We start from the raw sequence: 26,942 nt of genomic DNA, 5'->3' as shown, positions 1-26,942 counted from the left end.
CACTCATCCTCCAACACACAACATGCACACACCATGTACAAACAGGTACACAACTGTGACATACACAAACACACACACACAAAGCATCTTGCTGCACACGCGTGTAATAAGGCTATCCACTCCATTTTCCCAAATACCTTTAATCCCATAAGAGTCGCCCCGAGCTCGAGCCACCAAAATGATGATTCTTTGGAAGCAACAATCATCTACTGCTGCTTCTTCCCCCCCCCCACAAACTCCCAAATGTAACAATAACCTAGAAAAACAAACCTTGGGGTGTTCAACCAACTCTGACCTTCCACCACAGGAGGATGTAAAAATATAACATGAAAAGATGGCTTTTTTCCCCACACTTCATTTTCACGCATGACACTTTCTCTGGCCTGTACTTAATTTTTTGGGCCTCCTGCGGTGAAGGGACCTTGGGACCTTTCCTTTTTATGCAACCCTCCTGGCCAAAAGCACAGTCCTGGATAATCGTATCATAGTAAGCAGCATCAAACCCTCATCAGAGCATCCCTGGTTATCAGTAAACGGTCAAAATATTCGAATAATGGAGAATCTGGTATCGAACTGTCTTATTTAAGAAACCTCATGGTGAGTTACCATGAGGTAGTTCTTCAATCTTCTATCACAACCTGTAAACTTTGAAACTGTGACTGTACTCATCACCACTATTTAGTATAGTAGGTTCCAAGTTGGGGATGCATGCAGGCCTCACAGCTAGGAAACCCGTGTTCAATCCCACCCTCGGGCATCTCTGTGCGGAGTTTGCATGTTCTCCCCGTGCATGCGTGGGTTTTCTCCGGGTACTCCGTTTTTTTAATTAGCGACTCCAAATTGTCCATAGGTATGAATGTGAGTGTGAATGGTTGTTTGTCTATATGTGCCCTGTGATTGGCTGGCCACCAGTCCAGGGTGTACCCCGCCTCTCGTCCCGAGGACAGCTGGGATAGGCTCCAGCACCCCCGACCCTCATGAGGATAAGTGGTAGAAAATTAATGAATGAATGAATGATATATGGCTGCACGGTGGACTCACAGCTAAGAAACCCGAGTTCAATTCCACTCTCGACCATCTCTGTGTGGAGTTTGCATGTTCTCCCCGTGCATGCGTGGGTTTTCTCCGGGTACTCCGGTTTCCTCCCACATTCCAAAAACATGCTAGGTTAATTAGCGACTCCAAATTGTCCATAGGTATGAATGTGAGTGTGAATGGTTGTTTGTCTATATGTGCCCTGTGATTGGCTGCCCCCCCCCCCCCCCACACACACACACAAGGAGAACATGCAAACTAAACACAGGGATGCCTAAACCAAGTTCTCCTAGCTGTCGGGCCTGCATGCTAACCACTCGTCCACCGTGCAGCCATATATTTATTATAATTAACTCAATTTTCTAAATGATGTGAGTGTGAATGGTTGTTTGTCTATATGTGTCCTGTGATTGGCTGGCCACCAGTCCAGGGTGTAACCCCGCCTCTTGCCTGAAGACAGCTGGGATAGGCTCCAGCACCCCCGCGACCCTCGTGAGGAAAAGGCGGTAGAAAATGAATGAATGAATGAATGAATGAATGAATGAATGAATGAATGATATGTGGCTGCACAGCGGCCTCACAGCTAGGAGACCCGAGTTCAATCCCACCCTCAAGCATCTCTGTGTGGAGTTTGCATGTTCTCCCCGTGCATGCGTGAGGTTTTCTCCGGGTACTCCGGTTTCCTCCCACATTCCAAAAACATGCTAGGTTAATTAGCGACTCCAAATTGTCCATAGGTATGAATGTGAGTGTGAATGGTTGTTTGTCTATATGTGCCCTGTGATTGGCTGGCCACCAGTCCAGGGTGTAGAAGACAGCTGGGATAGGCTCCAGCACCCCCCGCGACCCTCGTGAGGATAAGCGGTAGAAAATGAATGAATGATTTTCCAAGTTTAATGGTTATATTTGATATATAGTATATTTTGGAATAAGATGTCAATCATTTTGACTTGTAATTTGCATCATCATCATGGATAGGGTCCATTTAAGGATTGCTGTGTAGGTAAGAAGTGGAAAAGAGCAATGCAAGACCATTTACATGGGAAAATATGTCCTGTTTTTCTTGTAGTGCGTGTGTTGCATGTGGGAACGTATGACAGATCTCCGGTACTTACATAATTGATGACTTTCAGCTGGAGAGAGGCTGCATCAAGGTCATAGAGCTCACCTGAAAGACAGGAAGGAGAGTGAGAGTGATGGCTGTAAAACAAGACAGGAGCAAGGCCAGTAAAAAAAAGAAAAAAAAAAAAGCAGCAGCGAGGGACATGAATGCAGAACATGTAGGCGAGTGGACAGGAAGGAATCCACAGAGAGATGCTTTGTGACAGAGAAGTCAGGGAGAGGTGAACAAGAACCAGCAAACAGACGCTGGAATAATGAAGACAAGATAAGTGAAGCGCCGCTGTCAAGGCTACAAAGGAAGGACGGAAGAGAAGGTTTGACGGAGACGCAGGAAGACAAGATGCAACGCTGAGAAAGAAGACACAAGGCCACACTTATTTGTTGACAATCGCAAAATTGTAAATAAAGCGGACGTACGCTGGTGTGCACTGGTAGGCCTGCTTCCATTATGGATGACATTATAAACATTGTCGTAATAATTCACTTTTCACGCTAGCTGACATATATTCCACCATGGAACGAGTCTCATCATCAGCGCCAATCACTTGATGACCATAACAAATACTGACGCCGTGTAGTTACATACCACACAATTGTAGTATGTTACGGTCCAACTCGCAGTATTCCTGCTCCGAGACGTTGAGGTGCAGCAGTGCATTGTGGGACTGGATCGGTGACGGGCTGAGGGGCGGCCTCTGGTAGGACGTCTGAACAAGCTGGACCCGCACACATGCCACCGAGACCTGTGTGATGTAAGACACACGCAGGATTGATATTAATAATAATAATAATAATAATAATAATAATAATAATAATAATAATAATAATAATAATAATAATAATAATAATAATAATAATAATAATAATAATAATAATAATAATAATAATAATAATAATAATAATAATAATAATAATAATAATAATTCATTTTCTACCGCTTATCCTCACGAGGGTCGCGGGGGTGCTGGAGCCTATCCCAGCTGTCTTCTACACCCTGGACTGGTGGCCAGCCAATCACAGGGCACATATAGACAAACAACCATTCACACTCACATTCATACCTATGGACAATTTGGATTCGCCAATTAACCTAGCATGTTTTTGGAATGTGGGAGGAAACCGGAGTACCCGGAGAAAACCCACGCATGCACGGGGAGAACATGCAAACTCCACACAGAGATGTCCTAGAGTGGAATTGAACACTGGTCTCCTAGCTGTGAGGTCTGCGCGCTAACCGCCGTGCCGCCAAAGCTATACAAATAAAATGTATTATTATTATTGGGCGGCACGGTGGTTGAGTGGTTAGCTCTTTTATAGGATTTCAACAAATGACGAAGGTTAAAAGCAGTTTCAATGGCACTACCACAGTGGAACCTTGGTTAGCGTCGTCTTTAACCCATTCAAGACTCAAACCAAAACATACCCGGAGAAAACCCACGCATGCACGGGGAGAACATGCAAACTCCACACAGAGATGCCCGAGAGTGGAATTGAACCCTGGTCTCCTAGCTGTGAGGTCTGCGCGCTAACCACAATGACCGCCGTGCAGCCCTACACCAATAAAAAAAAAGTATTTTGTGTTCACATTTTGGTGTTGCATTATTTCTTGTGGATAAAAACTGATTGGGTTAGAGTATGTTTTGGTTTGAGTCTTGAATGGGTTAAAGACGACGCTAACCAAGGTTCCACTGTGGTAGTGCCATTGAAACTGCTTTTAACCTTCATCATTTGTTGAAATCCTATAAAAGAGATAACCACTCAACCGCCGGCGGTTAGCGCGCAGACCTCACAGCTAGGAGACAAGGGTTCAATTCCACCATTGGCCATCTCTGTGTGGAGTTTGCATGTTCTCCCCGTGCATGTGTGCATTTTCTCCGGGTATTCCGGTTTCCTCCCACATTCCAAAATCATGCTAGGTTAATTAGCGACTCCAAATTGTCCATAGGTATGAATGTGAGTGTGAATGGTTGTTTGTCTATATGTGCCCTGTGATTGGCTGCCTCTTGCTAGAAGACAGCTGGGATAGGCTCCAGCACCCCCTGCGACCCTCGTGAGGGCAAGCAGTAGAAAATGAATGAATGCATGTAAAAGATGCATTAAAATACAATATCCAAACATTCATTAATAGCTAAAACAAGGCTAAAAGCGGGGCGGGGCGGGGCGGGGCGCAGCAGTCAGGTATAAAAAGTTAGACATTAAAAACGGATTTAAACAAGTGGGTTTTTAGTTGTTTTTTGAAGGAGGGAAGGTCGGAGCAAGAACAGAGTGAATAGGGCAAAGAGTTCCAGAGGGTGGGGGCAACGATGGAGAAGACTGTCTCCCCAGATATTCCAGGTATATTACATTTGTCATGAAATGGAAAAAGCCTCCGTCAGTGAAGTAAACACAAGGTCAAAGCTTGTTGATATGCAGAACGTGCATCACAGTAGAAAAAAAAATAAGGTCAAAACATAAGCTAGCTAATGTCGGCGAGATAAACGTACATGTTTTTCCAGCATGTTGAGATGCACTTCATCCTCATCAGTGAGAGGACTACAGCCCACCTGCAACACACCCACACACCCACACAGGATGAAAACCAGTACAATGTGGACATCCATTCTCTGCACCACATGTGTGTACAAAAGTACTAATAAAGTACATAGAATTGTATTTATTCACTCCAGACTCACCAGTAAAACAGCAATTGCCTTGGTCCTTTCCTGGTCCAAGACAGGAATAACAACAGCTGAAAAAAAAATAAAAATGATAGAACCAAGGGAGCCATTGATTAAAATTCACTCCTTTCAGCCTCCTTTAATTTCCCCTTCATGTTCTTGTCTCGCTCTTAATCTTTTTTCAATTTGTTTTTCCTGCATGTTCTTGTACTAATAATAACGTGTGAATGGAACGTGGAATGTGAATAAAATAAACACTCGTTGTTACTGTGATTATTGGAAAAAGAAGACACAGCATCAGCAGATTATTTAATAGGAAAACAGTTATATATTCATGAAGTTGCTACTTTCCGGATGTGTGAATAGCAGACAAGCAAAAAAAAAAAAAAAAAAGCAGCATTATTATTACAGGATCCTTTTTCGGCTTCTTACCATGTAATTACATCGAAAATGGAATAGATGTTTGGGCTTGTGGAAACAACACAGAAACAAGCCTCCTTTACCATACCGTCATCACAACTATGCATTCTATTACGAGTGAGTGGCTCTCTTTGCTGCTCGTCGACCTTTAATTTCTCTACTTTTGGTCTCTTGTCCACATTTGTTGCCCACGCTCAAGCAGACCCTCAGAAGTTATGTTTTGTTGAGCACTCAAATTATTTTGTCCTCCCACATTCTTTCTGTATGTAAGCAATATGCAAACCTTCAAAGAAGCACACGGAGATGTCTGTCCAACAGCATCATTATAATAAAATAGATGAAAATCACAATAGATGAAAATATGAGTTGGGAACCTCATATTACAAATAAACAAAATAAGGTGGCCAGAAATTTGTTCTCAATGAGAAAACACTCCACACTCTTTATTGCTCTCTGGTTCTACCATATCTTACTTATTGTGTGGAAATATGGGCTAATAACTATAAAAGCAATCTTCACTCGCTTAAATGTACTGCAAAAAAGGTCAGTAAGGATAATTCATAATGCCGCCTACAGAGAACATACTAACTCCTTATTTCTAAAATCACAAATACTTCAACTTGCTGATATAGTTAATCTTCAAACAGATAAAATAATGTATAAGGCTAAAAATAACCAATTAGCTAAAAATGTCATCCAATACTTCTCTACAAGAGAGGAGAAATATGATCTCAGGGAAGAAGTACATTTAAAAAACACTTCTATGCTAGGACTACGTTAAAAAGCCATAGCATTTCAGTATGTGGAATCAAACTATGGAATGGATTGAGTAAGACCCTCAAACAATGCACAACGATGAGCCAATTCAAGAAACAATACAAGCAGTTGATGTTTGCTAAATACAAGGATGAAGAGTCTTGAACCAGTCATGATGTGCTATATATATCACTATATTGACACTTACTATGGTACCCATTATGAGCATTGGATGCTCATATCACCTTGTACTTCGGTATGTGACAAAAATTAAAATTAAAATTAAAATTAAAATTAAAATTAAAATTAAAATTAAAATTAAAATTAAAATTAAAATTAAAATTAAAATTAAAATTAAAATTAAAATTAAAATTAAAATTAAAATTAAAATTAAAATTAAAATTAAAATTATGTTCGGATAAAAAATAAAAAAATAAAAAATAAAAAATAAAAAATAAAAAATAAAAAATAAAAAATAAAAAATAAAAAATAAAAAATAAAAAATAAAAAATAAAAAATAAAAATTTAAAAAAAAACTAACTTAAATTATATTAGGAAAGCAGGAAGTGAACAAATGTAACAGTTACTGATTGTAAAAGTACCAGATGGAGGGGTAGGATTTAATAAGCTTTGCTTCTTCCTACTCCTTTTAGACATGTGGAACTGTGAACTGATTATAGGATGCACTCAATTGTAATCTGATGCATGTTCAAATGAAATTAAACCATTACCATTACCATAAAACAGGTAATAAAACTTGGTAATAAAAAGAAGTACGAAGAAATGGAACAAGGTTGTATTGACAATGACTCTTTTGCCTGCGTAAAACACAACCCGAGGTGCATCAGTGGCCTTTTGATTATAGTTTAAGTTACGTAAGCTTATTTTTGAAGGACAAATAGCCACTACATGCATAATTAGGTTATAAAAAAGTGTGACTTATAGTCCGGAAAATCCGGTACAATAACGAGTACATGTTGGCAGGTCTGCATTATGTCATGTACATCCGCACAAACCTCTTTGGTGTGCCGTCAGCGGCGCTGCAAGGTAGGTTCTGTATTTTTCCGGGAGTTCCGATGATGGAAATCCCGCACATTGACATCTCTTCAGCTGGTCGACAACGCTCCTGAGAGAAGACAAGTAACTCAGTGGACGCAAATCTCAGTGGGCCCGGGTGGGTCCCTGTGCATGTGTGGCTACCCTCAGGGGTGCGTCCCACGAACACGCATGCTAAGTGCAGACTCTGATATGTCCACAGTGTGAGTGTGAATGGTTGTTTGTCTATATGTGTCTTGTGATGTACATGCACTTCTCGCTCAAAGTCGGTTGGGATAGACTCCAGCTCACTTGTGACTCTAAAGAGGCATATATGATGGATAATCATAATGCATAATACGGAAATGAACCATAAAAATAATAAAGTAAAGGTAATTCATCATTAATTTGCTTGATTGAATAATATGTGGAAGTGACACAATCGCACCCACAACACTGACTTGCAGTCCGATGTGCACGGTGGCCATTTATTCCAGCTCACCAATGTACGATCTGTTTCAGTCAAAATTATTATTATTGCTAAGCCTTATGATTCTGACAGAAAGAGGTGACCTTTTGCTTATTTCATGCTTTTAAAGCAGCTTTACAGTACAATCATTGAGGAAATTGACGCACAGGAGGGTAAAAGCAAACAGCTCCCGTGGGCGGTTACGAGAGGCCAAGGAAAAGCACCATAAATTAGTATGTACAAGTGACAAATGAAATGGGATTAGACAATAAAAAGCGCATTGTTTATCAAACGGGGGCACAGGCTGAGGTGCTACAATGGCGCAGTGAAAGCTGTGACACAAACACAAGCTTACGTTCGATGCCCATTTCAAAGAAAACACTATAAAAAGGTCTTAATTTTGATTGTTTTGAATGACATGTTATTGGATTGTTTACCTAATGTCATGTACAGTATACAGACTTCGCTATGTCGTAATTAATGGTATAGTATAGTTAATTTGTTTCAGATGTACTTCTCGAGTTACATTAAGGAACATCACATGGGTTTGCAATATTTACTGTGTCCGTGAAAACTACGAATCAATGCCATTCAAACACATCACCTGTGGCTTGTAATACTATTAATATTAAGGCGGTCGCGAGGTTAGCGCGCAGACGTCACAGCTAGGAGACCAGGGTTCGATTCCACCCTCGGGCATCTCTGTGTGGAGTTTGCATGTTCTCCTCGTGGGTTTTCTCCGGGTACTCCGGTTTCCTCCCACATTCCAAAAACATGCTAGGTTAATTAGCGACTCCAAATTGTCCATAGGTATGAATGTGAGTGTGAATGGTTGTTTGTCTATATGTGCCCTGTGATTGGCTGGCCACCAGTCCAGGGTGTTACGGTAGTTACATTAAGGAACATCACATGGTTTTGTAGTATTCATCGTGTCCGTGAAAACTACGGATCAATGCCATTCAATGGCGATCACAAATCACATCACCTGTGGCTTGTACTACTATTAATATTAAGGCGGCACGGCGGTCAAGTGGTTAGCGCGCAGACCTCACAGCTAGGAGACCAGGGTTCGATTCCACCCTTGGCCATCTCTGTGTGGAGTTTGCATGTTCTCCCCGTGCATGCGTGGATTTTTTCCGGGTACTCCGGTTTCCTCCCACATTCCAAAAACATGCTAGGTTAATTAGCGACTCCAAATTGTCCATAGGTATGAATGTGAGTGTGAATGGTTGTTTGTCTATATGTGCCCTGTGATTGGCTGGCCACCAGTCTCGCCCGAAGACAGCTGGGATAGGCTCCAGCACCCCCCGCGACACTTAAAAAAAGCGGTAGAAAATGAATGAATGAACATTTCTTCAGGTACTTTGGCTTCCTCCCACATTCCAAAAATATACATGTTAGGTTCATTGTCGACTCTAAATTGTCCATAAGTGTGGCATTGGCTAGTCAACAGTCCAGGATGTACCCAACCTCCAGACTAAAGACAGCCGGGATAGGCTCCAGCATACCCCTGAAACCATAATCAGGATTAAGTATCATACAAAATTAACAATTTGCTTAGCTCGGTTTAATTACAGTGTTGAACATCAGCCATAACCGGGGGAACTCTTCAGAAGGATCTGTGCAGATAAAGCCAGCTGTGGTTCCACACAGAGTGTGAAATAATTAGAAAAAGTGCAGAAATTCACCCCGACTGGGCAAAACATGAAATAATTGACCATTCCCGTGTCCAAAATGCCTGCAGGGCGATAGTTCTTGTTAAAGAAGCGGATAAAAACAGCCCAGAGAAGCCGTCTGACTGAGAAGGTGACTAGATTAATGAGAACAGCAAGCTGTGAAAAAGAACTGCAAGTTTTAACCCTGTATAGTAAGACTGGGGGGATATTTTGACTTGTAGGCCACTCGGTATTGGGTAGATATACTTTATACATGTCAGTGACCACAATGGAAGCTCAACTTCCTCTTCCAAATTAATAAAACATTTGGTCAAATATGCATTGTTGAAGCTAAATGTGTAGACTTAAAACTACACATTATATATATATATATATATATATATATATATATATACATACAGTTTTTTCATTTATAAGTCGCTCTGGAGTATAAGTCGCAGGAACAGCCAACCTATTAAAAAAAGTGCGACTTATAGTCCGGAAAATACGCTATATGATGTTGGAACGGCAACAGTAACCGTACAGCAGGGGTCTCAAACATGCGGCCCACAGGCCAAATGTGGCCCGCAGGACACAAGTTTGAGGCCCCCGCCTTGATATGAAAGTTTAATATTAGTGCGGCCCGCGCAAGTTTGATATGGATGCCGTATGGTATCATGTACCCAGAAAAAAATTATTACGTTTGATTAATGTTCATGTTAAAGGTTAAATAACTGTTAATAGTTATCCTCCCTATCCGTGTGGAAGTGGTAAGTTTTTGGCTATTTAAGTTTAAAGGAAATAACTTGAAGGCTACCGTTTAGGTCGCTAGCTCTCTAGTTTGCGAGTTAGCATGTGTCTCAAGACCCTGCAGTTGCGCAATATGTTGTAAATAAAAAGAGTATAAATGTGACTATAGTCGTGTTTTGTCATGTCTACAGGGCTCTAATAATTAACTAATTGTTAATTTTAATCTGAAAAAAAATAATTTGTCTACCCACCAACTATATGTGGTTTCTTAAGTTTTTATTATTTGCCGTTTTATTATTATTATTATATTTATTTATTACTGATTGATTGATTTTCTTTATTCTTAAAGAAAATGTGCTGGAGCTTATCCCAGCTGTCTTCGGGGCAAGAGGCGGGGTAGACCCTGGACTGGTGGCCAGCCAATCACAGGGCACATATAGACAAACAACCATTCACACTCACATTCATACCTATGGACAATTTGGAGTCGCTAATTAACCTAGCATGTTTTTTGGAATGTGGGAGGAAACCGGAGTACCCGAAGAAAACCCACGCAAAACTCCACACAGAGATGGCCGAGAGTGGAATTGAACCCTGGTCTCCTAGCTGTGAGGTCTGCGTGCTAACCACTATACCACCGTGCAACCCCATTTATAGTTTTGATAGATGTATTTTATATTGGATTATTGATGTCTGTCTAAACCACGTGTCTAGTAACTGTTCTAAAAAGTCATAATTCTGAACATTTGAAGGATAAATCAACATAATCTTCATCGTGCTGATATGAATGCGTCTCCATGACCATGTTTGTGTACAATCTGGTGTTTGTGCTGCAGTGAGGTGTCATTAAAAATGATTCTTGTCTGACAGACAGATTCATCAATAATGTAGTGTTGTTTTTTTTTTTTTTTTTTTTGTAGGCGCCTGAGCAGCCACGGCAGCGCCACTCAGAACGGGAACGCTTCAAGAGAGCACTTAAAGACAAGACGGCTGGGGCCTCACTATGAGGGGCCCCCCCTACCCCCACCCACCACTGTCACACCTGCTATTTAGCCCTGCGGCGTTTCAGCCACTTAAGATGAGGAAGTGGAGCATCATCAAAAAGCGGCATAAAGGGTTAAAGGTAAGACCGATGGCGTTTGTGACGTGATTTAGCGCTAAGCAGCTCATAATCATAGTCGCTCCCTCGCCGCAATGCCTTCTCAGGGCACCAGCTCCCTTGATAAAGCTGCGGCCAATCACAACGCAGCGGTCTTCCACTCAAAAGCAAACATCTGCGGTGTGCTGCGCGATGAAACAAAAACAACACGCACCTGATCTTTCCCTCCTGTGGCAGCTCATGCGGTGGGTTGTCAGACAATAGCCTCGAGTTTCCCTCCAGTGTGTACACACATACACACACCTGGAACACAAATACACACAAACGCGTGAACATTTAATAGAAATATTCATTCTTATTATATTATATGCATTAACTCCACATTAACTCCACCGCTCGTGTGTATGTGTTTATACCGTGCTGGGTAGCAGCGCCTGGACGCCGTCTCGAAGGGCCGCTCGCAGTGAGCGCACATCGACAACCGCCGCCAGCTGCAGCAGAACATCCTGCGGAGGGAGACAACAAACATATGCCTTTTGCTTCTTCTGTTTGGCACAGCTCATTTACAATAAACCCCCCCCCCCCCGCATTTCCAAAACCAAAGCCCTGAGCTTAAGTTGGCTCATTTTGTGCAAGTATTTTGTTGTGATCAACCCCGTACACTGCAAAACGCTCCAAAACAAAAAAAAAAACATTCTTTGTGCCAACAACATTCTGGAGGCACTTTAGCTAAAACTTTCAAAGGAGTTAGTTGTGCTTTTTTAGAATGTAATGCCTTTATATTGGGCGGTAGAGTGGTTAGCGCGCAGAGATCACAGCTAGGAGACCCAAGTTAGGGTCATTGGGAGTGACCAGGATGGATAGGATCGGAATTTCCCATTTTACCATTCAATGCCGATCACAAATCACATCACCTGTGGCTTGTACTACTATTAATATTAAGGCGGCACGGCGGTCAAGTGGTTAGCGCGCAGACCAGGGTTCAATTCCACCCTCGGCCATCTCTGTGTGGAGTTTGCATGTTCTTCCCGCGCATGCGTGGGTTTTCTACGGGTACTCCGGTTTCCTCCCACATTCCAAAAACATGCTAGATTAATTGGCGACTCCACATTGTCCATAGGTATGAATGTGAGTGTGAATGGTTGTTTGTCTATATGTGCCCTGTGATTGGCTGGCCACCAGTCCAGGGTGTACCCCGCCTCTCGCCCCAAGACAGCTGGGATAGGCTCCAGCATGCCCGCCACCATTGTGAGGATAGCGGTAGAGAACATTGATGGCTGGATAGACTACTATATATTGTTAGACTGGATTTAGCATATTTCATGTTTAAAATGTGGCTGCACGGTGGTCGTGTGGTTCGCACGTAGACCTCACAGCTAGGAGACCAGGGTTCAATTCCACCATTGACCGGGCTGCACAGCAAACAAGTGGTTAGGACACAGGCCACACAGTTAGGAGACCCGAGTTTGGGTCATTGGGAGTGACCAGGATGGATAGGATCGGAATTTCCCAATTTCATTCCACCCTCGGCCATCTCTGTGTGGAGTTTTCATGTTCTCCCCGTGCATGCGTGGGTTTTCTCCGGGTACTCCGGTTTCCTCCCACATTCCAAAAACATGCTAGGTTAATTAGCGACTCCAAATTATCCATAGGTATGAATGTGAGTGTGAATGGTTGTTTGTCTATATGTGCCCTGTGATTGGCTGGCAACCAGTCCAGGGTGTACCCCGCCTCTTGTCCAAAGAAAGCGGTAGAAAATGAATGAATGAATGTCATGAAAGTGACTATAGGGGTGTTATTTCATGTGTGGAAGGCTCTAATATTGTTATAAAATATTTAGGAGGTTGTACACAGGTTTTTAAAAATGAATGAATGAATATATAAGACCAATAAAGCGATATAAAATTTTATGGCCAATGCTGTCAATATAAAACTTGTGTTCCATTAAAATATTGCTTTATCTTGATATTCATGATTCGAAACTGAGCGTCCTACGAATGTAAGATTTCCATTTTATTGGTGTCTGTTAGTTCAAGTTTTGTTCTCCAGGTATGTTTACATTTAGAACTAATGTACATACAATGATGCGTTTGAAAGAAAATGTGATTTCTGTTTCGGGTGATAATACTGTCTAATAACATTTTTGTTGTGTTTTATGTAACATGTTTTATTGCTCATTAAAAAATGGGAGTTGACTGGGCAGAGTTGTTTTAGAATTTATTTGGTCCGGATCCGACATTGATGCCCCGAGAAGCAATGAACTTGAGAAAAGATGACTTTCTTTGAGGTCTGTTTTGTAATTTTTTTGTTTAAAAATAAAATAAAAATAAAAATAAAAATAAAAATAAAAATAAAAATAAAAATAAAAATGAAAATGAAAATGAAAATGAAAATGAAAATAAAAATAAAAATAAAAATAAAAATAAAAATAAAAATAAAAATAAAAATAAAAATAAAAATAAAAATAAAAACTTGGAAACTAGGAAACTAGGAAAGCAGGAAGTGAACAAATGTAACAGTTACTGTTGTACTTTCACCTTGTACTTTGGTATGGGACAAAAATTAAAAAAATCCCCCCCAAAAAAATCACAAAAATTCAAAAAAAAAAAAAAAATTAAAACAAAATAAATTAAAAAAAAAATTAAAAACCTTAAACTGTATTATGGAAAGCAGGAAGTGAACAAATGTAACAGTTACTGATTGTAAAAGTACCAGATGGAGGGGTAGGATTTAATAAGCTTTGCTTCTTCCTACTCCTTTTGGACATAATAATAATAATAATACATTTTATTTGTATAGCGCTTTTCAAAATATGCAAAGACACTTTACAGAAGAATGGAGTTGAATAAAAGCAAGTAAACAGAGTAAAAAATACATAAAAATACAACATTCATTTGTTAATACGCAGTTAAAACAGAAGTAAAAGCGGGGTGGGGCACAAACGTTAGACATTAAAAACAGATTTAAAGAGGTGGAACTGTGAACTGATTATGTGATGCGTTCAATTGTAATCTGATGCACGTTCTAATGTAATAAAACCATTACCATTACTTTTAAACTATCCCATCATCTCTTCTTCCTCAGTTATGGGATGTGAGAAAGCACAGGGACAAGGACATGTGTGTGTGTGAGTGAAGGGGAGTGGCGTGTCTTGGCTTGGTGGGTCAAAGTGTGAAGGGATGCAAGCGGAGCAAAATGAGGAGCCGGGGAATGTGTGGAGAGTCTTGTCATGCCTGAGCACTCAGTACTGCTTATTACATATGATTAAACGTGATTAGCTTTGATCGCTCAATCAGTCGGTCATAATGAAGCTGGACCTCTGCCAGCCGGTGAGAAAATCACTTTCAGTCCGAGTGGATTGCATCATCAACTAAAGGGGCTTGGAACGCTTGTTTTGGAAACTAATTTCATTATCCCTGAAAATGTAGCTGCTGTGCACAATCATCTGTCATCATAGGTGTGTGTGTGTGTGTGTGTGTGTGCATATTACCAGTTGCCTCCGTAAAGGTCAAACTTGCTGTCTTGTGACCTTTCACAGTTATTTCTCACAATAAACCTCAAAAGCATCTAATACATTGCTGCATCTGCTTGTCACTCAACCGTACATGATGTTATATCGGAGGGGAATATTACAACTGTTACTGTAAGCATGTTTTTCCAGCCATGACAAGCTGTAATCTGCAAATGAGTACAAACTGGCAGTCTTCAAAATGTGAACAGACCATTTCATTTCATTACGCTAACAAGATTCGATTTTTTTTTTTTTTTTTCCTAATGCCATTTCAATTTGAGTGAATTTGGACAAAAGCTTTTATCTGAATTGAAAATGCCACAACCCCAACATTATTATGATAATGGTGTTTTGCCATTATTGTATTTATATTTCATTTCATGTTTTATAAATCAATATTAATGTGCAAAACTGAACTGAACAACTGCCAAGAATCTAAACCAGGGATAGGGAACCCACGGCTCGGGAGCCAGATGTGGCTTTTATGAGGACTGCATCTGGCACGCAGATATTGTAACATTTTTTGCTTAAATTTAAAAATAAAACATGACAGAAATCACATTAGCCATGTTTACATGAGGAGTTTTTCTCTTTCCGAATGACCTTTCCGAAAGCAATGGTATACATGGAAAGGAATATTCCAATCACATGCGCCACTATAATCAACCAGAATCAACCAGAATAGTCAATGGGGCATGCCCATTAAAGCATAAACACCAACATCATGTGATACCGACTTCCTCGACTTTTTCTTTCACTTGTTGGAATAACTTTTTTCGTTCATCCAGTCTTATACAGTATAGTATAATAGTACAGTATAATATTATAATTTATTTTATTTATAATATTTTATAATTTAAAAATATTAAAATAATAATCATCATTATTATTGATAATAAAATTATTAATAATTTTAATATTTAATTTTTTTTAAATATTTTTTAAATTTTAATAACAACATTATTAATAATCATAATTTTAATAGAATTTTAATAGAATTTTAATAGAATTTTAATAGAATTTTAGTAATATTTAATGAATAATTAATAATTAATAATTCAATAATTATTATTAGAATAATTAAAAACTTAAAACCATAAATAATTTTTAAAAAATAAAACTGGACTTGTGAATGGCGTATAGAAGCGTTTAGATTCTGTTCCACAGATGGCGCTAATGCACACCAAAGCTGCTTGCCAACCGCCAATAAACAACAGAAGAAGAAAAACACCACGAAGAAGAACGCAGTCTGACAACTTTCCGATTGAGCGGGTACAAGATACCTCAATCGGATTGGGGAAAGGAATATTCCATCCCTGTGAATCCCATTATATTTTCACTTGGATTGGCACTTTTTTTCCGGAATGAGGTGTATACAAAGGTTACATTCTTTCCGTTTGAGCAAATAACCCGAATGGAATTGGAATATTTGGGTCCATGTAAACGTGGCTAGTGTTAAGAATAGCGTTCAAAGTATAAAACCTTTTAATGCATTCTACCGATATACCCGGGTCATTCAGAGGTCAAGAAGTAAACTTCGCTCCTTTGATCAAATAGTCAGCGATCCAATTCTGCAGAGCAAACCCTTATGATGAAGAAGATGGTCAAAAGAAAGAAAAATATGGAGTACGGTGCAAAGCATGCAGCCCCAGAAGTCGCATTAAGAAGTATATTATTTATTATTGATGAGCTTCAGTATAAAACTCCAATTAAAAAAGAATAAATTCAAAGACTTTAGTTCTCACTTTACAATAAGGTACAAAAAATAGAGTAGTTACTAAGGAACTAATGAAGAACTAATGAGGAATTAATGAGTAGTGGTTAGGGTTAAGTAGGTTCTTTCCTCATTAATACGGTCATTTTGCGTACCTTATTGTAAAGTGTGACTACATTGTAAAATATGTGACTTTCATGTCTCTCTTAGTCAAAAAGGTTCCCGACCTTTGCCCTAAATGCTAAAATTGAATTAAGGATATACAAATATTTGATGTCATTTGTTGGCTTTGTCTTTGCCCTTTCATGAACCTAATTCATCCCGTCTTTCTTCCATATAGCTTTTTCCTCCCCGAGGTCCTCTCTAATCACGATGCACTTGCATCCCCCTCTTTGTCTTTTTTATTACCAGCATTTCTAATCTCACTGAGAGCCCTGACATTTTGGATGGCACCTGTGATGAGCATAATTTAACACATCTCTCTCATTATGTTTTTATGGTCCCAACACACAGCAACCAACACAGCCTACCTTTGCATATATACTGAATACTTTATGAATCTCCCTTATGATAAACATACTATACATATAGTGTTCAATAATTTGTACATTTGCAGTAAATAACATTCAAATAACATTGATTTGGGCTGCACGGTGAACAAGTGGTTAGCACGCAGGCCTCGCAGCTAGGAGACCCGAGTTCGATTCCTCTGTGTGGAGTTTGCATGTTCTCCCCGAGCATGCGTGGGTTTTCTCCGGGTACTCCGGTTTCCTCCCACATTCCAAAAACATGCTAGGTTAATTAGCCACTCCAAATTGTCCATAGGTATGAATGTGAGTGTGAATGGTTGTTTGTCTATATGTGCCCTGTGATTGGCTGGCAGCCAGTCCAGGGTGTACCCCGCCTCTCGCCTGAAGACAGCTGCGACCCTCGTGAGGATAAGCGGTACAAAATGAATGAATAAATGAAAATTATGCAAATTTTTAACTTCCACCCAACTGGAGAGGATTTTCTTTTGTACTTAAAATTCAGGAAACAATCCAAACAGGAGTATATATGTAGTATTATATTATTTTACTACTATATTGGGTAATAGGAGTGTAAATGTGACTATAGGGGTGTTGTTTTATGTATGGAGGGCTCTAATCATGTTAAAAAAGTGTATTTAGTACGTATGTGTCTCTGTATCGTTGTGTATACCTTTTTTTAATTAAAAATTAATAATGATCGTTCAAGTGGTTAGTGCGCAGACCTCACAGCTAGAAGACCCGAGTTCGATTCCACACTCGGCCATCTCTATGTGGAGTTTGCATGTTCTCCTGTATTTATATTTTTGGACAGTTAAGAGTCATCGGAGGAAGTGGGAGAAAGCTGGAGTTCCCGGAGAAAACCCATGGGGAGGAGGGGAAGACATTATTTATTACTTCCTTCATATTTTTGTGCCATACCGACCGCTTAAGCTTGTTACGTTTGTAGCTTGCCGCTTAGGCCATTATTGACACTCGAGATCAGCTGTTAGCTTTGAGCATCCCTTTGCGACGCCATGCAATTGAATATCCCCGCTGAGATATGAAGGTGGAGAGGCGAAAAAGACGGTATAAAGGTTGTTGAACTTTTTAGAAATGGAGCTGCCACTTTCGGCATCTGAGTTTGCAACAATCACCAAAATAGCCCATAAAATCCTAGAAGTCAAATGCACTTAATATTTCTAGGTTGTTTTTTTTTAAGTTTTATTGTGCTCAATACTATGAAATCATACTTCTGGCTGGCTTATACGTATAGTGTGTGCAGTTCCATACTTCACTGCTATAAGAGCCACACTCAGTTGCTCTACAACACTAAAATATCTGTAATGCTGCTGAACAAGTGTAAAAAACACACACACACACACACACACATTGGACAGCAGTCCACCCCACAAGAGTAACAGCAAAGAAATGAGTTATGAATGATATTGCTGGACACCACGACCTGCTAATAAAATGTATTAGGAGGGAAAAATCACAGGGCAAAAGGCCCTCAACCACTATCATCAGAGGTAATAAAAAACTGTGGAAGACTTCTGGAGCACAACTGTGGGGACAGAAGCTCACTAAAAAGTTTAATCAAGTCTGAAAGGGGAGCACACAAGTGGGTGGGATGAAGTCATGAGCCATAAGCTCTGTATAATGTCAAGGTAATTTTATACCAAGCATTTTTCTTACCTTCTCTGGCTGGCTGCTAACCTGGATTATTACTATTATTATACAATATAATAATATTATATATAATAATAATTATTATTATTATCATGCAATAATATTATATATATTATGATATAATATTATATAGATAATAATAAATATAAATCATATATAATATATATATATAATATTATATATATAATATTAATAAAAAAAATAATTATTATTATGATATAATAATATTATATACAATAAAGTAATAATAATAATTATCTAATTATATTAATATTAATAATATTACTATTACTAATATTAATAATATTATGATTCATAATATTAATAATGTTATTATGATTATTATTATTAATAATAATAATATGTTGGTCTGAATGTGCCATGATGTGTGATATATAATATATATATAATAATATATGTAATATATATATTATTATATATATAATAATAATAAAATAAAAAATAATTAAATAATAATAATAATCATTATATAATAATATTGTATATAATAAAATAATAATTATTATTATTTAATAATATTAATGTTAATAACAACAATAATAATTTAATAATAATAATATTAGTATTAATGTTAATAATAATATTTTCATAGTATTAATATTAGTATTAATAATAATAATAATATTTTCATAATATTAATATTAGTATTAATGTCAATAATAATAATAATAATAATAATTATAGCTATTATTATTACTATTATTATTATTATTATTATTATTATTATTATATGTTGGTCTGAATGTGCCATGATGTGTTTGGCATCGTGGTAAACTGCTTCCACGTATAAATTCAGCAGTAGGGGCCCAAAGATGCAGACTGGGATGCTCAGCAGTGTAGTGCATGTAATATGCATGATGTAAGTCTTAACGAAATACTATTAATGTATTCATAAGTACAAGACGATGCAGTGCGAGAGCAGCAAAATGTGGACGGCGTCTCGCTGTCCTCTCTGCTTCCATTTGACGAGGTGATCAGAGTACTGAGCAAATTCCGCATGTCCCGCTTTTATGGTAAACATACTTTCATCTCCTCATGGTTAATAATTCCTTCATCACGCTCGACAACACATGAATCTGTGTCAATGTAAATGCAGTGTAATTTAATTTGTGATATTGCCCATAAAATGTTTACATGAATATATCTTGTTTGGATTTGGGCTCAAAACAGCAATATAATGCATTAGTTCCTTAACAAGATGCATTTGCATAATCCCTGACAATCTTCTTAGGTACACCCACGCACAAATCAATGATCTGCTTTCATACGCTCTTGTCCCTTATAGCTGAGAAGTGGGAGAAGCAGCAGCCCCCCCCACTCCCCCCTATTTTCCACATCATTGTCTCTCCCACATGGAATTATATTTTTAAAGATAGCCATAATCCAACTAAACTAGCTATGCATCATATTAGTGACATATTAAAATAGTGGCCTATTAAATACCTGGAGTGCTTTGGCTTTTAGTTTTTATTACTGATTCATTTCATTCTCATATTTAGTGTTTTATTTATGTATTTTATTTCCTTGATGTGTTCTGTGTACAGTGTGAGTGACAAACAACTGGACATTACCTCCCACCCAAGCCTCAAAACCCCCAACGTCGTATTTTTCTTATTTACTCTGACATTTACAACACCGGAACTGTTTCTATGCACTCGGGGGTATGACCAACCACAGCAAAGTGGGCGTGCCTGGAGGCGGGCCGTGGGTGGAACACATAAAAACAAACCGTTTGGCGGAAACCACAAAAATGCAAAGAAATATAGATGAATAGGTGCAGATTCTAGAAGAACTAGAAAGCTTGGTGTGCTGGTTATTGGGTGTAGCTGCTCTATCGGACTCCAAAACTCAATACAACGACAGAAAAACACAAAAACATCACAACTCGTGAGATGTGTAACCTGGAAGAGTTTGGGTGGATTACACATTACCCAGCATGCTTTGCTACGCAAAGAAGGGTGTGATTTTTCGTGCAGTTATTTTCTATTCACACTGCTTTTAATCGTATAGTAACTGGGCCACTTAACTGGGCATAACATTTGTGTTGTTAAACCAACACGGTGTACTGTAAATTACAGACGTCCCGATCCGATCTTCAGGATTGGCTTCCACGACTCATGAAGATGTACCACCATGCACACAGGTCAGCGGTGTTTAAAATTGGACATTGGATATTCGGCTCTGTCGCTACAGTGGGTAGTTTGTGAACAGAACAGTAGTGGTAGTTTGTGTGCGTGTTATTGTGTGTAGCTGCTCTATAGGACTCAATACAAACTCAATACAAACGGCGTTAAAAATGAGTATAATAGGCCCCCTTTAAGGTCCAGGCAAATGCTACAGTATTTTTATAACAACACAAAAACATCACAATCTGTGAGATGTGTAACTTAGATGAATAGGTGCAGATTCTAGAAGAACTAGAAAGCTTGGTGTGCTGGTTATTGGGTGTAGCTGCTCTATAGGACTTCAAAACTCAATACAACGACAGAAAAACACAAAAACATCACAACTCGTGAGATGTGTAACCTGGAAGAGTTTGAGTGGATTACACATTACCTAGCATGCTTTGCTACGCAAAGAAGGGTGTAATAGATGATTGATTTTTCGTGCAGTTATTTTGTATTCACGCTGCTTTTAATCGTATAGCAACCGGACCACTTAACCGGACATAATATTTACCGTAAATTACAGATGTCCCGATCCGATCTTCAGGATTGGGATTTGAAGAACTGGCTTCCACGACTCATGAAGATGTACCACCATGCAGACATGTCCGCGGTGTTTAAAATTGGACTTGGATACAGTTGTACAGTGGGTAGTTTGTGAACAGAACAGTAGTGGTAGTTTGTGTGCGGGTTATTGTGTGTAGCTGCTCTATAGGACTCAATACAAACTCAATACAAACGGTGGAAAAATGGGTATAATAGGTCCCCTTTAAGGTCCAGGCAAATGCAGGCAGATGTGTAACTTGGAAGAGATTGGGTGAATTACATATTACCCAGCATGCTTTGCTACACAAAGAAGGGTGTTAAAGATGCTACTGTTTTTAGTTGTGTACAGTTAAATTATTTTGACTTTTGGTCTGAATCTAAGATAAGATAAGCTGTTATTAGTCCCACAAGGGGAAATGTTTCGAGTCTGGCACCCGTACTAAAATCGATGTGCATTTTGTTCTAGATACAATATTGTTTTCACTTTGAAACTGAAACTAGCTTATACGGAAGGAATTGCTTGATTAAGCAAATCGTTGTGAGCAATTTGTTTGCTTTGGTCTGCCAGGTTGGCCAACTCAGCTCCATTTTCCAAACATGGATGAAACTGCGGCGCCAGATTTGGCCAATTTGGCTCTTTTTGGGTTTTCTGTCTTGTCCAGTCCATGGACCTCAATCAGAAGATGAAGGGTAATAGCAACCAACCAATTGAATAAAATCACCAATTATATTATCCGATTAGCCCCTTGATGCCTTGCAACGTGTTCACCTTCCCCCACTCAACAAGTTAACCCATGAAACATTTAAGAGGTATAAATTACAAATGCATACAGAGTTCAGTGCATGTTGGCCTGAGGGACCTTTGTCGTGATGCTGTGGGCCCTGGTTGTTATTCCAACAGAGCTGGGTCTCCAGTAGCATCACTAACATACTGGAGACACATGCACTGTAGAATACAGCCAAGCCATGGAAACAGGCCACCCCATGCACATACATTTCCACGTCTCAGTGTGTCCTTTCGACTGAGCTGTTATCATTTCGCGTCAGCACGGATTAAAATGGAAAACCATGACTTGGTTTGTGATGTGTGTTCTCCTGTTCAATTCCAATTGTCACATAATGGTGATGATTGGCAGCCAATCAATCAACAGAGTGCAGTAATGGTAATGGTAATGGTTTTATTTCATTTGAACATGCATCAGATTACAATTGAGTGCATCCCATAATCAGTTCACAGTTCCACATGTCCAAAAGGAGTAGGAAGAAGCAAAGCTTATTAAATCCTACCCCTCCATCTGGTACTTTTACAATCAGTAACTGTTACATTTGTTCACTTCCTGCTTTCCTAATATAGTTTTAAGTTTTTTTTTCTTAAAAAAATTTGTTTTTTTAGTTTTTTATAATTTTTTTTTGTCATGTACAAAAGTACGAGGTGATATGAGCATCCAATGCCATAATGGGTACCATAGTAAGTGTCAATATAGTGATATATATAGCACATCATGACTGGTTCAAGACTCTTCATCCTTGTATTTAGCAAACATCAACTGCTTGTATTGTTTCTTGAATTGGCTCATCGTTGTGCATTGTTTGAGGGTCTTACTCAATCCATTCCATAGTTTGATTCCACATACTGAAATGCTTTGATTTACCCAGCAAGCTCGTTGAAACAGCACTTTGCAGATCAAGTACTGCATATTGTTTTGTCTCGTTCTTTCAAAATCTTGACGATTCATCCATCCATGTTTGTATGAATACACCATAGACAAAACTCATTCATTCATTCATTTTCTACCGCTTTCCCTCACGAGGGTCGCGGGGGGTGCTGGAGCCTATCCCAGCTGTCTTCGGGCGAGAGGCGGGGTACACCCTGGACTGGTGGCCAGCCAATCACAGGGCACATATAGACAAACAACCATTCACACTCACATTCATACCTATGGACAATTTGGAGTCGCTAATTAACCTAGCATGTTTTTGGAATGTGGGAGGAAAAACCGGAGTACACGGAGAAAACCCACGCATGCACGGGGAGAACATGCAAACTCCACACAGAGATCGCCGAGAGTGGGGTTGAACTCAGGTCTCCTAGCTGTGAGGCCTGCGCGCTAACCACTCGACCACCGTGCAGCCCATAGACAAAAAGTATTAAACATTTGTAATGGCTGCCTTTTATTCTGTCATGCTGCTGTGATGATTGAAGTATTTAAATAACTATTCAAAAATTTTGTAAATATAAAAAAAGCACAGTTTTTTTTTTTCGAGCCACAGTTTGAACACCGGCAGTGAGAACCAATTTGACGTATGCCCAATGAGAAACTCAGAACACAAAATTGGGTTGTGAATGAAATTTGCTAAACTGAGACCGTTCCCATGGATCGTTCAAGAGAAGTGAATGATAGTTAGAAGATGCATAATTAGTGATGGAGGGTTTGATTCCGTGAACACATGATGATGCTCCTGAGACATTCCGAGTGAGGTGTTGTAAAAGACCTGTACTAAGATACAGTACATTTCACAAATCCACGATTACTGTGTTCTTGGAATGATACCGAAATGTTCCGATACTTCAATTTCAAATGTCAGGGCCAAATTGTATACGAGTGCTTCACACAGAATTGATTCAAAAACCAGCCAAACACTCATGGGAACTACTTAATAAGATGCAATTTTCTGACAGAAAGGAAGCCCGGCCAACCTTTTTCTCAGCTCAAGGTCCTTTAATCTCTTCTCTGGAGACCACAGAGAGCAGACAGCTGGTCCTGTCTGATCTTATCGCTATTAACGTTTCGTTAAAAATGCAAACAAAGAAAAGAACAAACGAACGAGGTATAATACAGCAGCTCATTGTACGTTCTCCAATGTAGCTCAGGATGGCTGCGTTTGTGCTATTTTTTATTACTTGAGCAGATTCTCAACATATTAAATGAGATTTGCATCAAAACAAATTTTGAACGAAAAGCAAAATCAATCTGAAGTAATGTTACATTATTTGTGGTTATTTGCACATGTGTATATGTCATTGATCAGTCTATTATGTAGTTATGATTATATCACATTATTATCGATGCCTGACATTCGATTTTGTGCAGTTTTTATGACTCTGATAAGGGTAAATTTAATCATTTCATTCTTATATTTAGTGTTTTATTTATGTATTTATTTATGTATTTATGTTTTATTATGGGGCGGCACGGCGGTCTAGTGGTTAGCACGCAGACCTCACAGCTAGGAGACCAGGGTTCAATTCCCACCCTTGGCCATCTCTGTGTGGAGTTTGCATGTTCTCCCCGTGCACGCGTGGGTTTTCTCCGGGTACTCCGGTTTCCTCCCACATTCCAAAAACATTCCAAAAACATGCTAGGTTAATTGGTGACTCCAAATTGTCCATAGGTATGAATGTGAGTGTGAATGGTTGGCGACCAGTCCAGGGTGTACCCCGCCTCTCGCCCGAAGACAGCTGGGATAGGCTCCAGCACCCCCCGCGACCCTCGTGAGGAAAAAGCGGTAGAAAATGAATGAATGAATGTTTTATTATGTATTTCAGTATTTTATAACCAGATTCAAGTTTGTAACAAACTTTCAATCATTGGTACCAAATTGGATGGGCAATAAGTGTGGATCGGGACATCCCGACTGTCTGGTTATGTCTGGTTCCTACCTGTTGATGAATGTGAAATTAACGAGCTGAGTCCCATCAATGCAACGTTAACGATGTCATGTTTGCGTTCTGTGAATGAGCAACATCATCCCTCTGCAGTGTGTGACTTTTACCCTCTCATTAAACCTGGAGCTATAGTCATTGTCCATGGAGATTGAAGCGCAACTAATGTTTTCACGGTGGATGTCGTTCCAACAAATGAGACGGATGGCGTCAGTTATGACAGCGGTCATGATGCCCTTTAGCGTTCATGCTTGGGAGTCAGAATGTGAATGTGTGTTTTGAGCGTGAAGAACCGCCACTTAAATGAATCTTTTTATTGCCAAAACATTTAGACAATTTGGGAAAAGCCCCTTGGGCTGGTCTACGGTTTAAAAGCAAGGTTTGATAACTTTGAACTCCGCTCCGTCGAACAGCTTCGGGATAAACGACAACAGGGTTTGTGCGTGTATTCATCAACCACAGCTCTGATATTCATTCATTCATTCATTTTCTACCGCTTTTCCTCACGACTGGTGGCCAGCCAATCACAGGGCACATATAGACAAACAACCATTCACACTCACATTCATACCTATGGACAATTTGGAGTCGCTAATTAACCTAGCATGTTTTTGGAATGTGGGAGGAAACCGGAGTACCCGGAGAAAACCCACGCATGCACGGGGAGAACATGCAAACTCCACACAGAGGGTGGAATTGAACCCTGGTCTCCTAGCTGTGAGGTCTGCGCGCTAACCACTCCAGCGATCATTATTAATTTTTAATTAATAAAAGGTACACACGGCGATACAGAGGCACATACGTACTAAATACGCTTTTTTATGATTAGAGCCCTCCATACATAAAACAACACCCCTATAGTCACATTTACACTCCTATTACCCAATATAGTAGTAAAATAACAATATAATACTACATATATACTCCTGTTTGGATTATTTCAGGTATTTTAAGTACAAAAGAAAATCCTCTCCAGTTGGGTGGAAGTTAAAAATTTGCATAATTTTCCCGTCATTCATTTATTCATTCATTTTGCACCGCTTTTTCTACTGCTTATCCTCACAAGGGTCGCGGGGGTGCTGGAGCCTATCCCAGCTGTCTTCAGGCGAGAGGCGGGGTACACCCTGGACTGGTGGCCAGCCAATCACAGGGCACATATAGACAAACAACCATTCACACTCACATTCATACCTATGGACAATTTGGAGTCGCTAATTAACCTAGCATGTTTTTGGAATGTGGGAGGAAACCGGAGTACCCGGAGAAAACCCACGCATGCTCGGGGAGAACATGCAAACTCCACACAGAGGAATCGAACTCGGGTCTCCTAGCTGCGAGGCCTGCGTGCTAACCACTTGTTCAACGTGCAGCCCAAATCAATGTTATTTGAATGTTATTTACTGCAAATGTACAAATTATTGAACACTATATGTACTATAGTATGTTTATCATAAGGGAGATTCATAAAGTATTCAGTATATATGCTATCCTAGCTGTGAGGTCTGCGCGCTAACCACTCGACCGCCGTGCCGCCCAGCTCTGTTATAAAACGCTAAATACCTGGTCTTATTGAAATGTTTCTGATTATCATCACGGGCCTCTTCTCAAATGTCGACAACTGCCAATCAGCGCAGTCTAAATATCACGGCCTCTCACAAATGACCTTGTGGAAAGCGTATGATTGGAACCTCGGATGGAGCCAGCGCTTAGTCAGACGGAACCTTCAATGACGAGGTTTCAAACATGAACACAAAAACCTGGATCAAGAGTCCACATTAATGGCCGACACACTTCACCTCCAGGTTCATTTGTTCATCTGTATCTGTATTCATCCTGGCGTGTTTCCGCTAATATTTATTATCATCTTACTAATCCCCGGCCTTATCGCTCCGCCTCGGTGTCATTTGTCATTTTGCCAACCTGGCGCTTACATCCTATTATGTTTCTCTTTTGGCTGCAGGTGTCTGACAGCATCAGTCGTGTCATATGGTTATTGTTCTATTTTAATCAGATTCTTCTGTTCGGAACCCGACACCCACGTGCTATCACCGTTCTGGCTTCTCTTCAATCTCTGCAAACTATGCCGCCTTCTATGCTATCTATGTATACATATGCATACGGTACA

The 26,942-nt window shown here is 39.5% G+C and overlaps 1 protein-coding gene across 1 annotated transcript in view; it reads right to left on the bottom strand.

The window, feature by feature from the left end:
• pde2a (phosphodiesterase 2A) overlaps nucleotides 1–26,942 on the bottom strand; it is a 209,209-nt gene that overhangs the window by 26,122 nt on the left and 156,145 nt on the right. The window contains 9 exon segments of the mRNA XM_058079773.2: nucleotides 2,151–2,203; nucleotides 2,744–2,780; nucleotides 2,782–2,858; nucleotides 2,861–2,900; nucleotides 4,641–4,700; nucleotides 4,830–4,885; nucleotides 7,007–7,116; nucleotides 11,213–11,301; nucleotides 11,415–11,504. Of these exon segments, the coding sequence (XP_057935756.2) occupies nucleotides 2,151–2,203; nucleotides 2,744–2,780; nucleotides 2,782–2,858; nucleotides 2,861–2,900; nucleotides 4,641–4,700; nucleotides 4,830–4,885; nucleotides 7,007–7,116; nucleotides 11,213–11,301; nucleotides 11,415–11,504 (612 nt within the window).

This window comes from Doryrhamphus excisus, linkage group LG8 (assembly GCF_037039965.1).
Source record: "Doryrhamphus excisus strain RoL-2023G ecotype Guam linkage group LG8, RoL_Dexc_Guam_v1.1, whole genome shotgun sequence".
Taxonomy (NCBI): domain Eukaryota; kingdom Metazoa; phylum Chordata; class Actinopteri; order Syngnathiformes; family Syngnathidae; genus Doryrhamphus; species Doryrhamphus excisus.
This window is presented reverse-complemented; position numbering and strand designations above follow the sequence as displayed.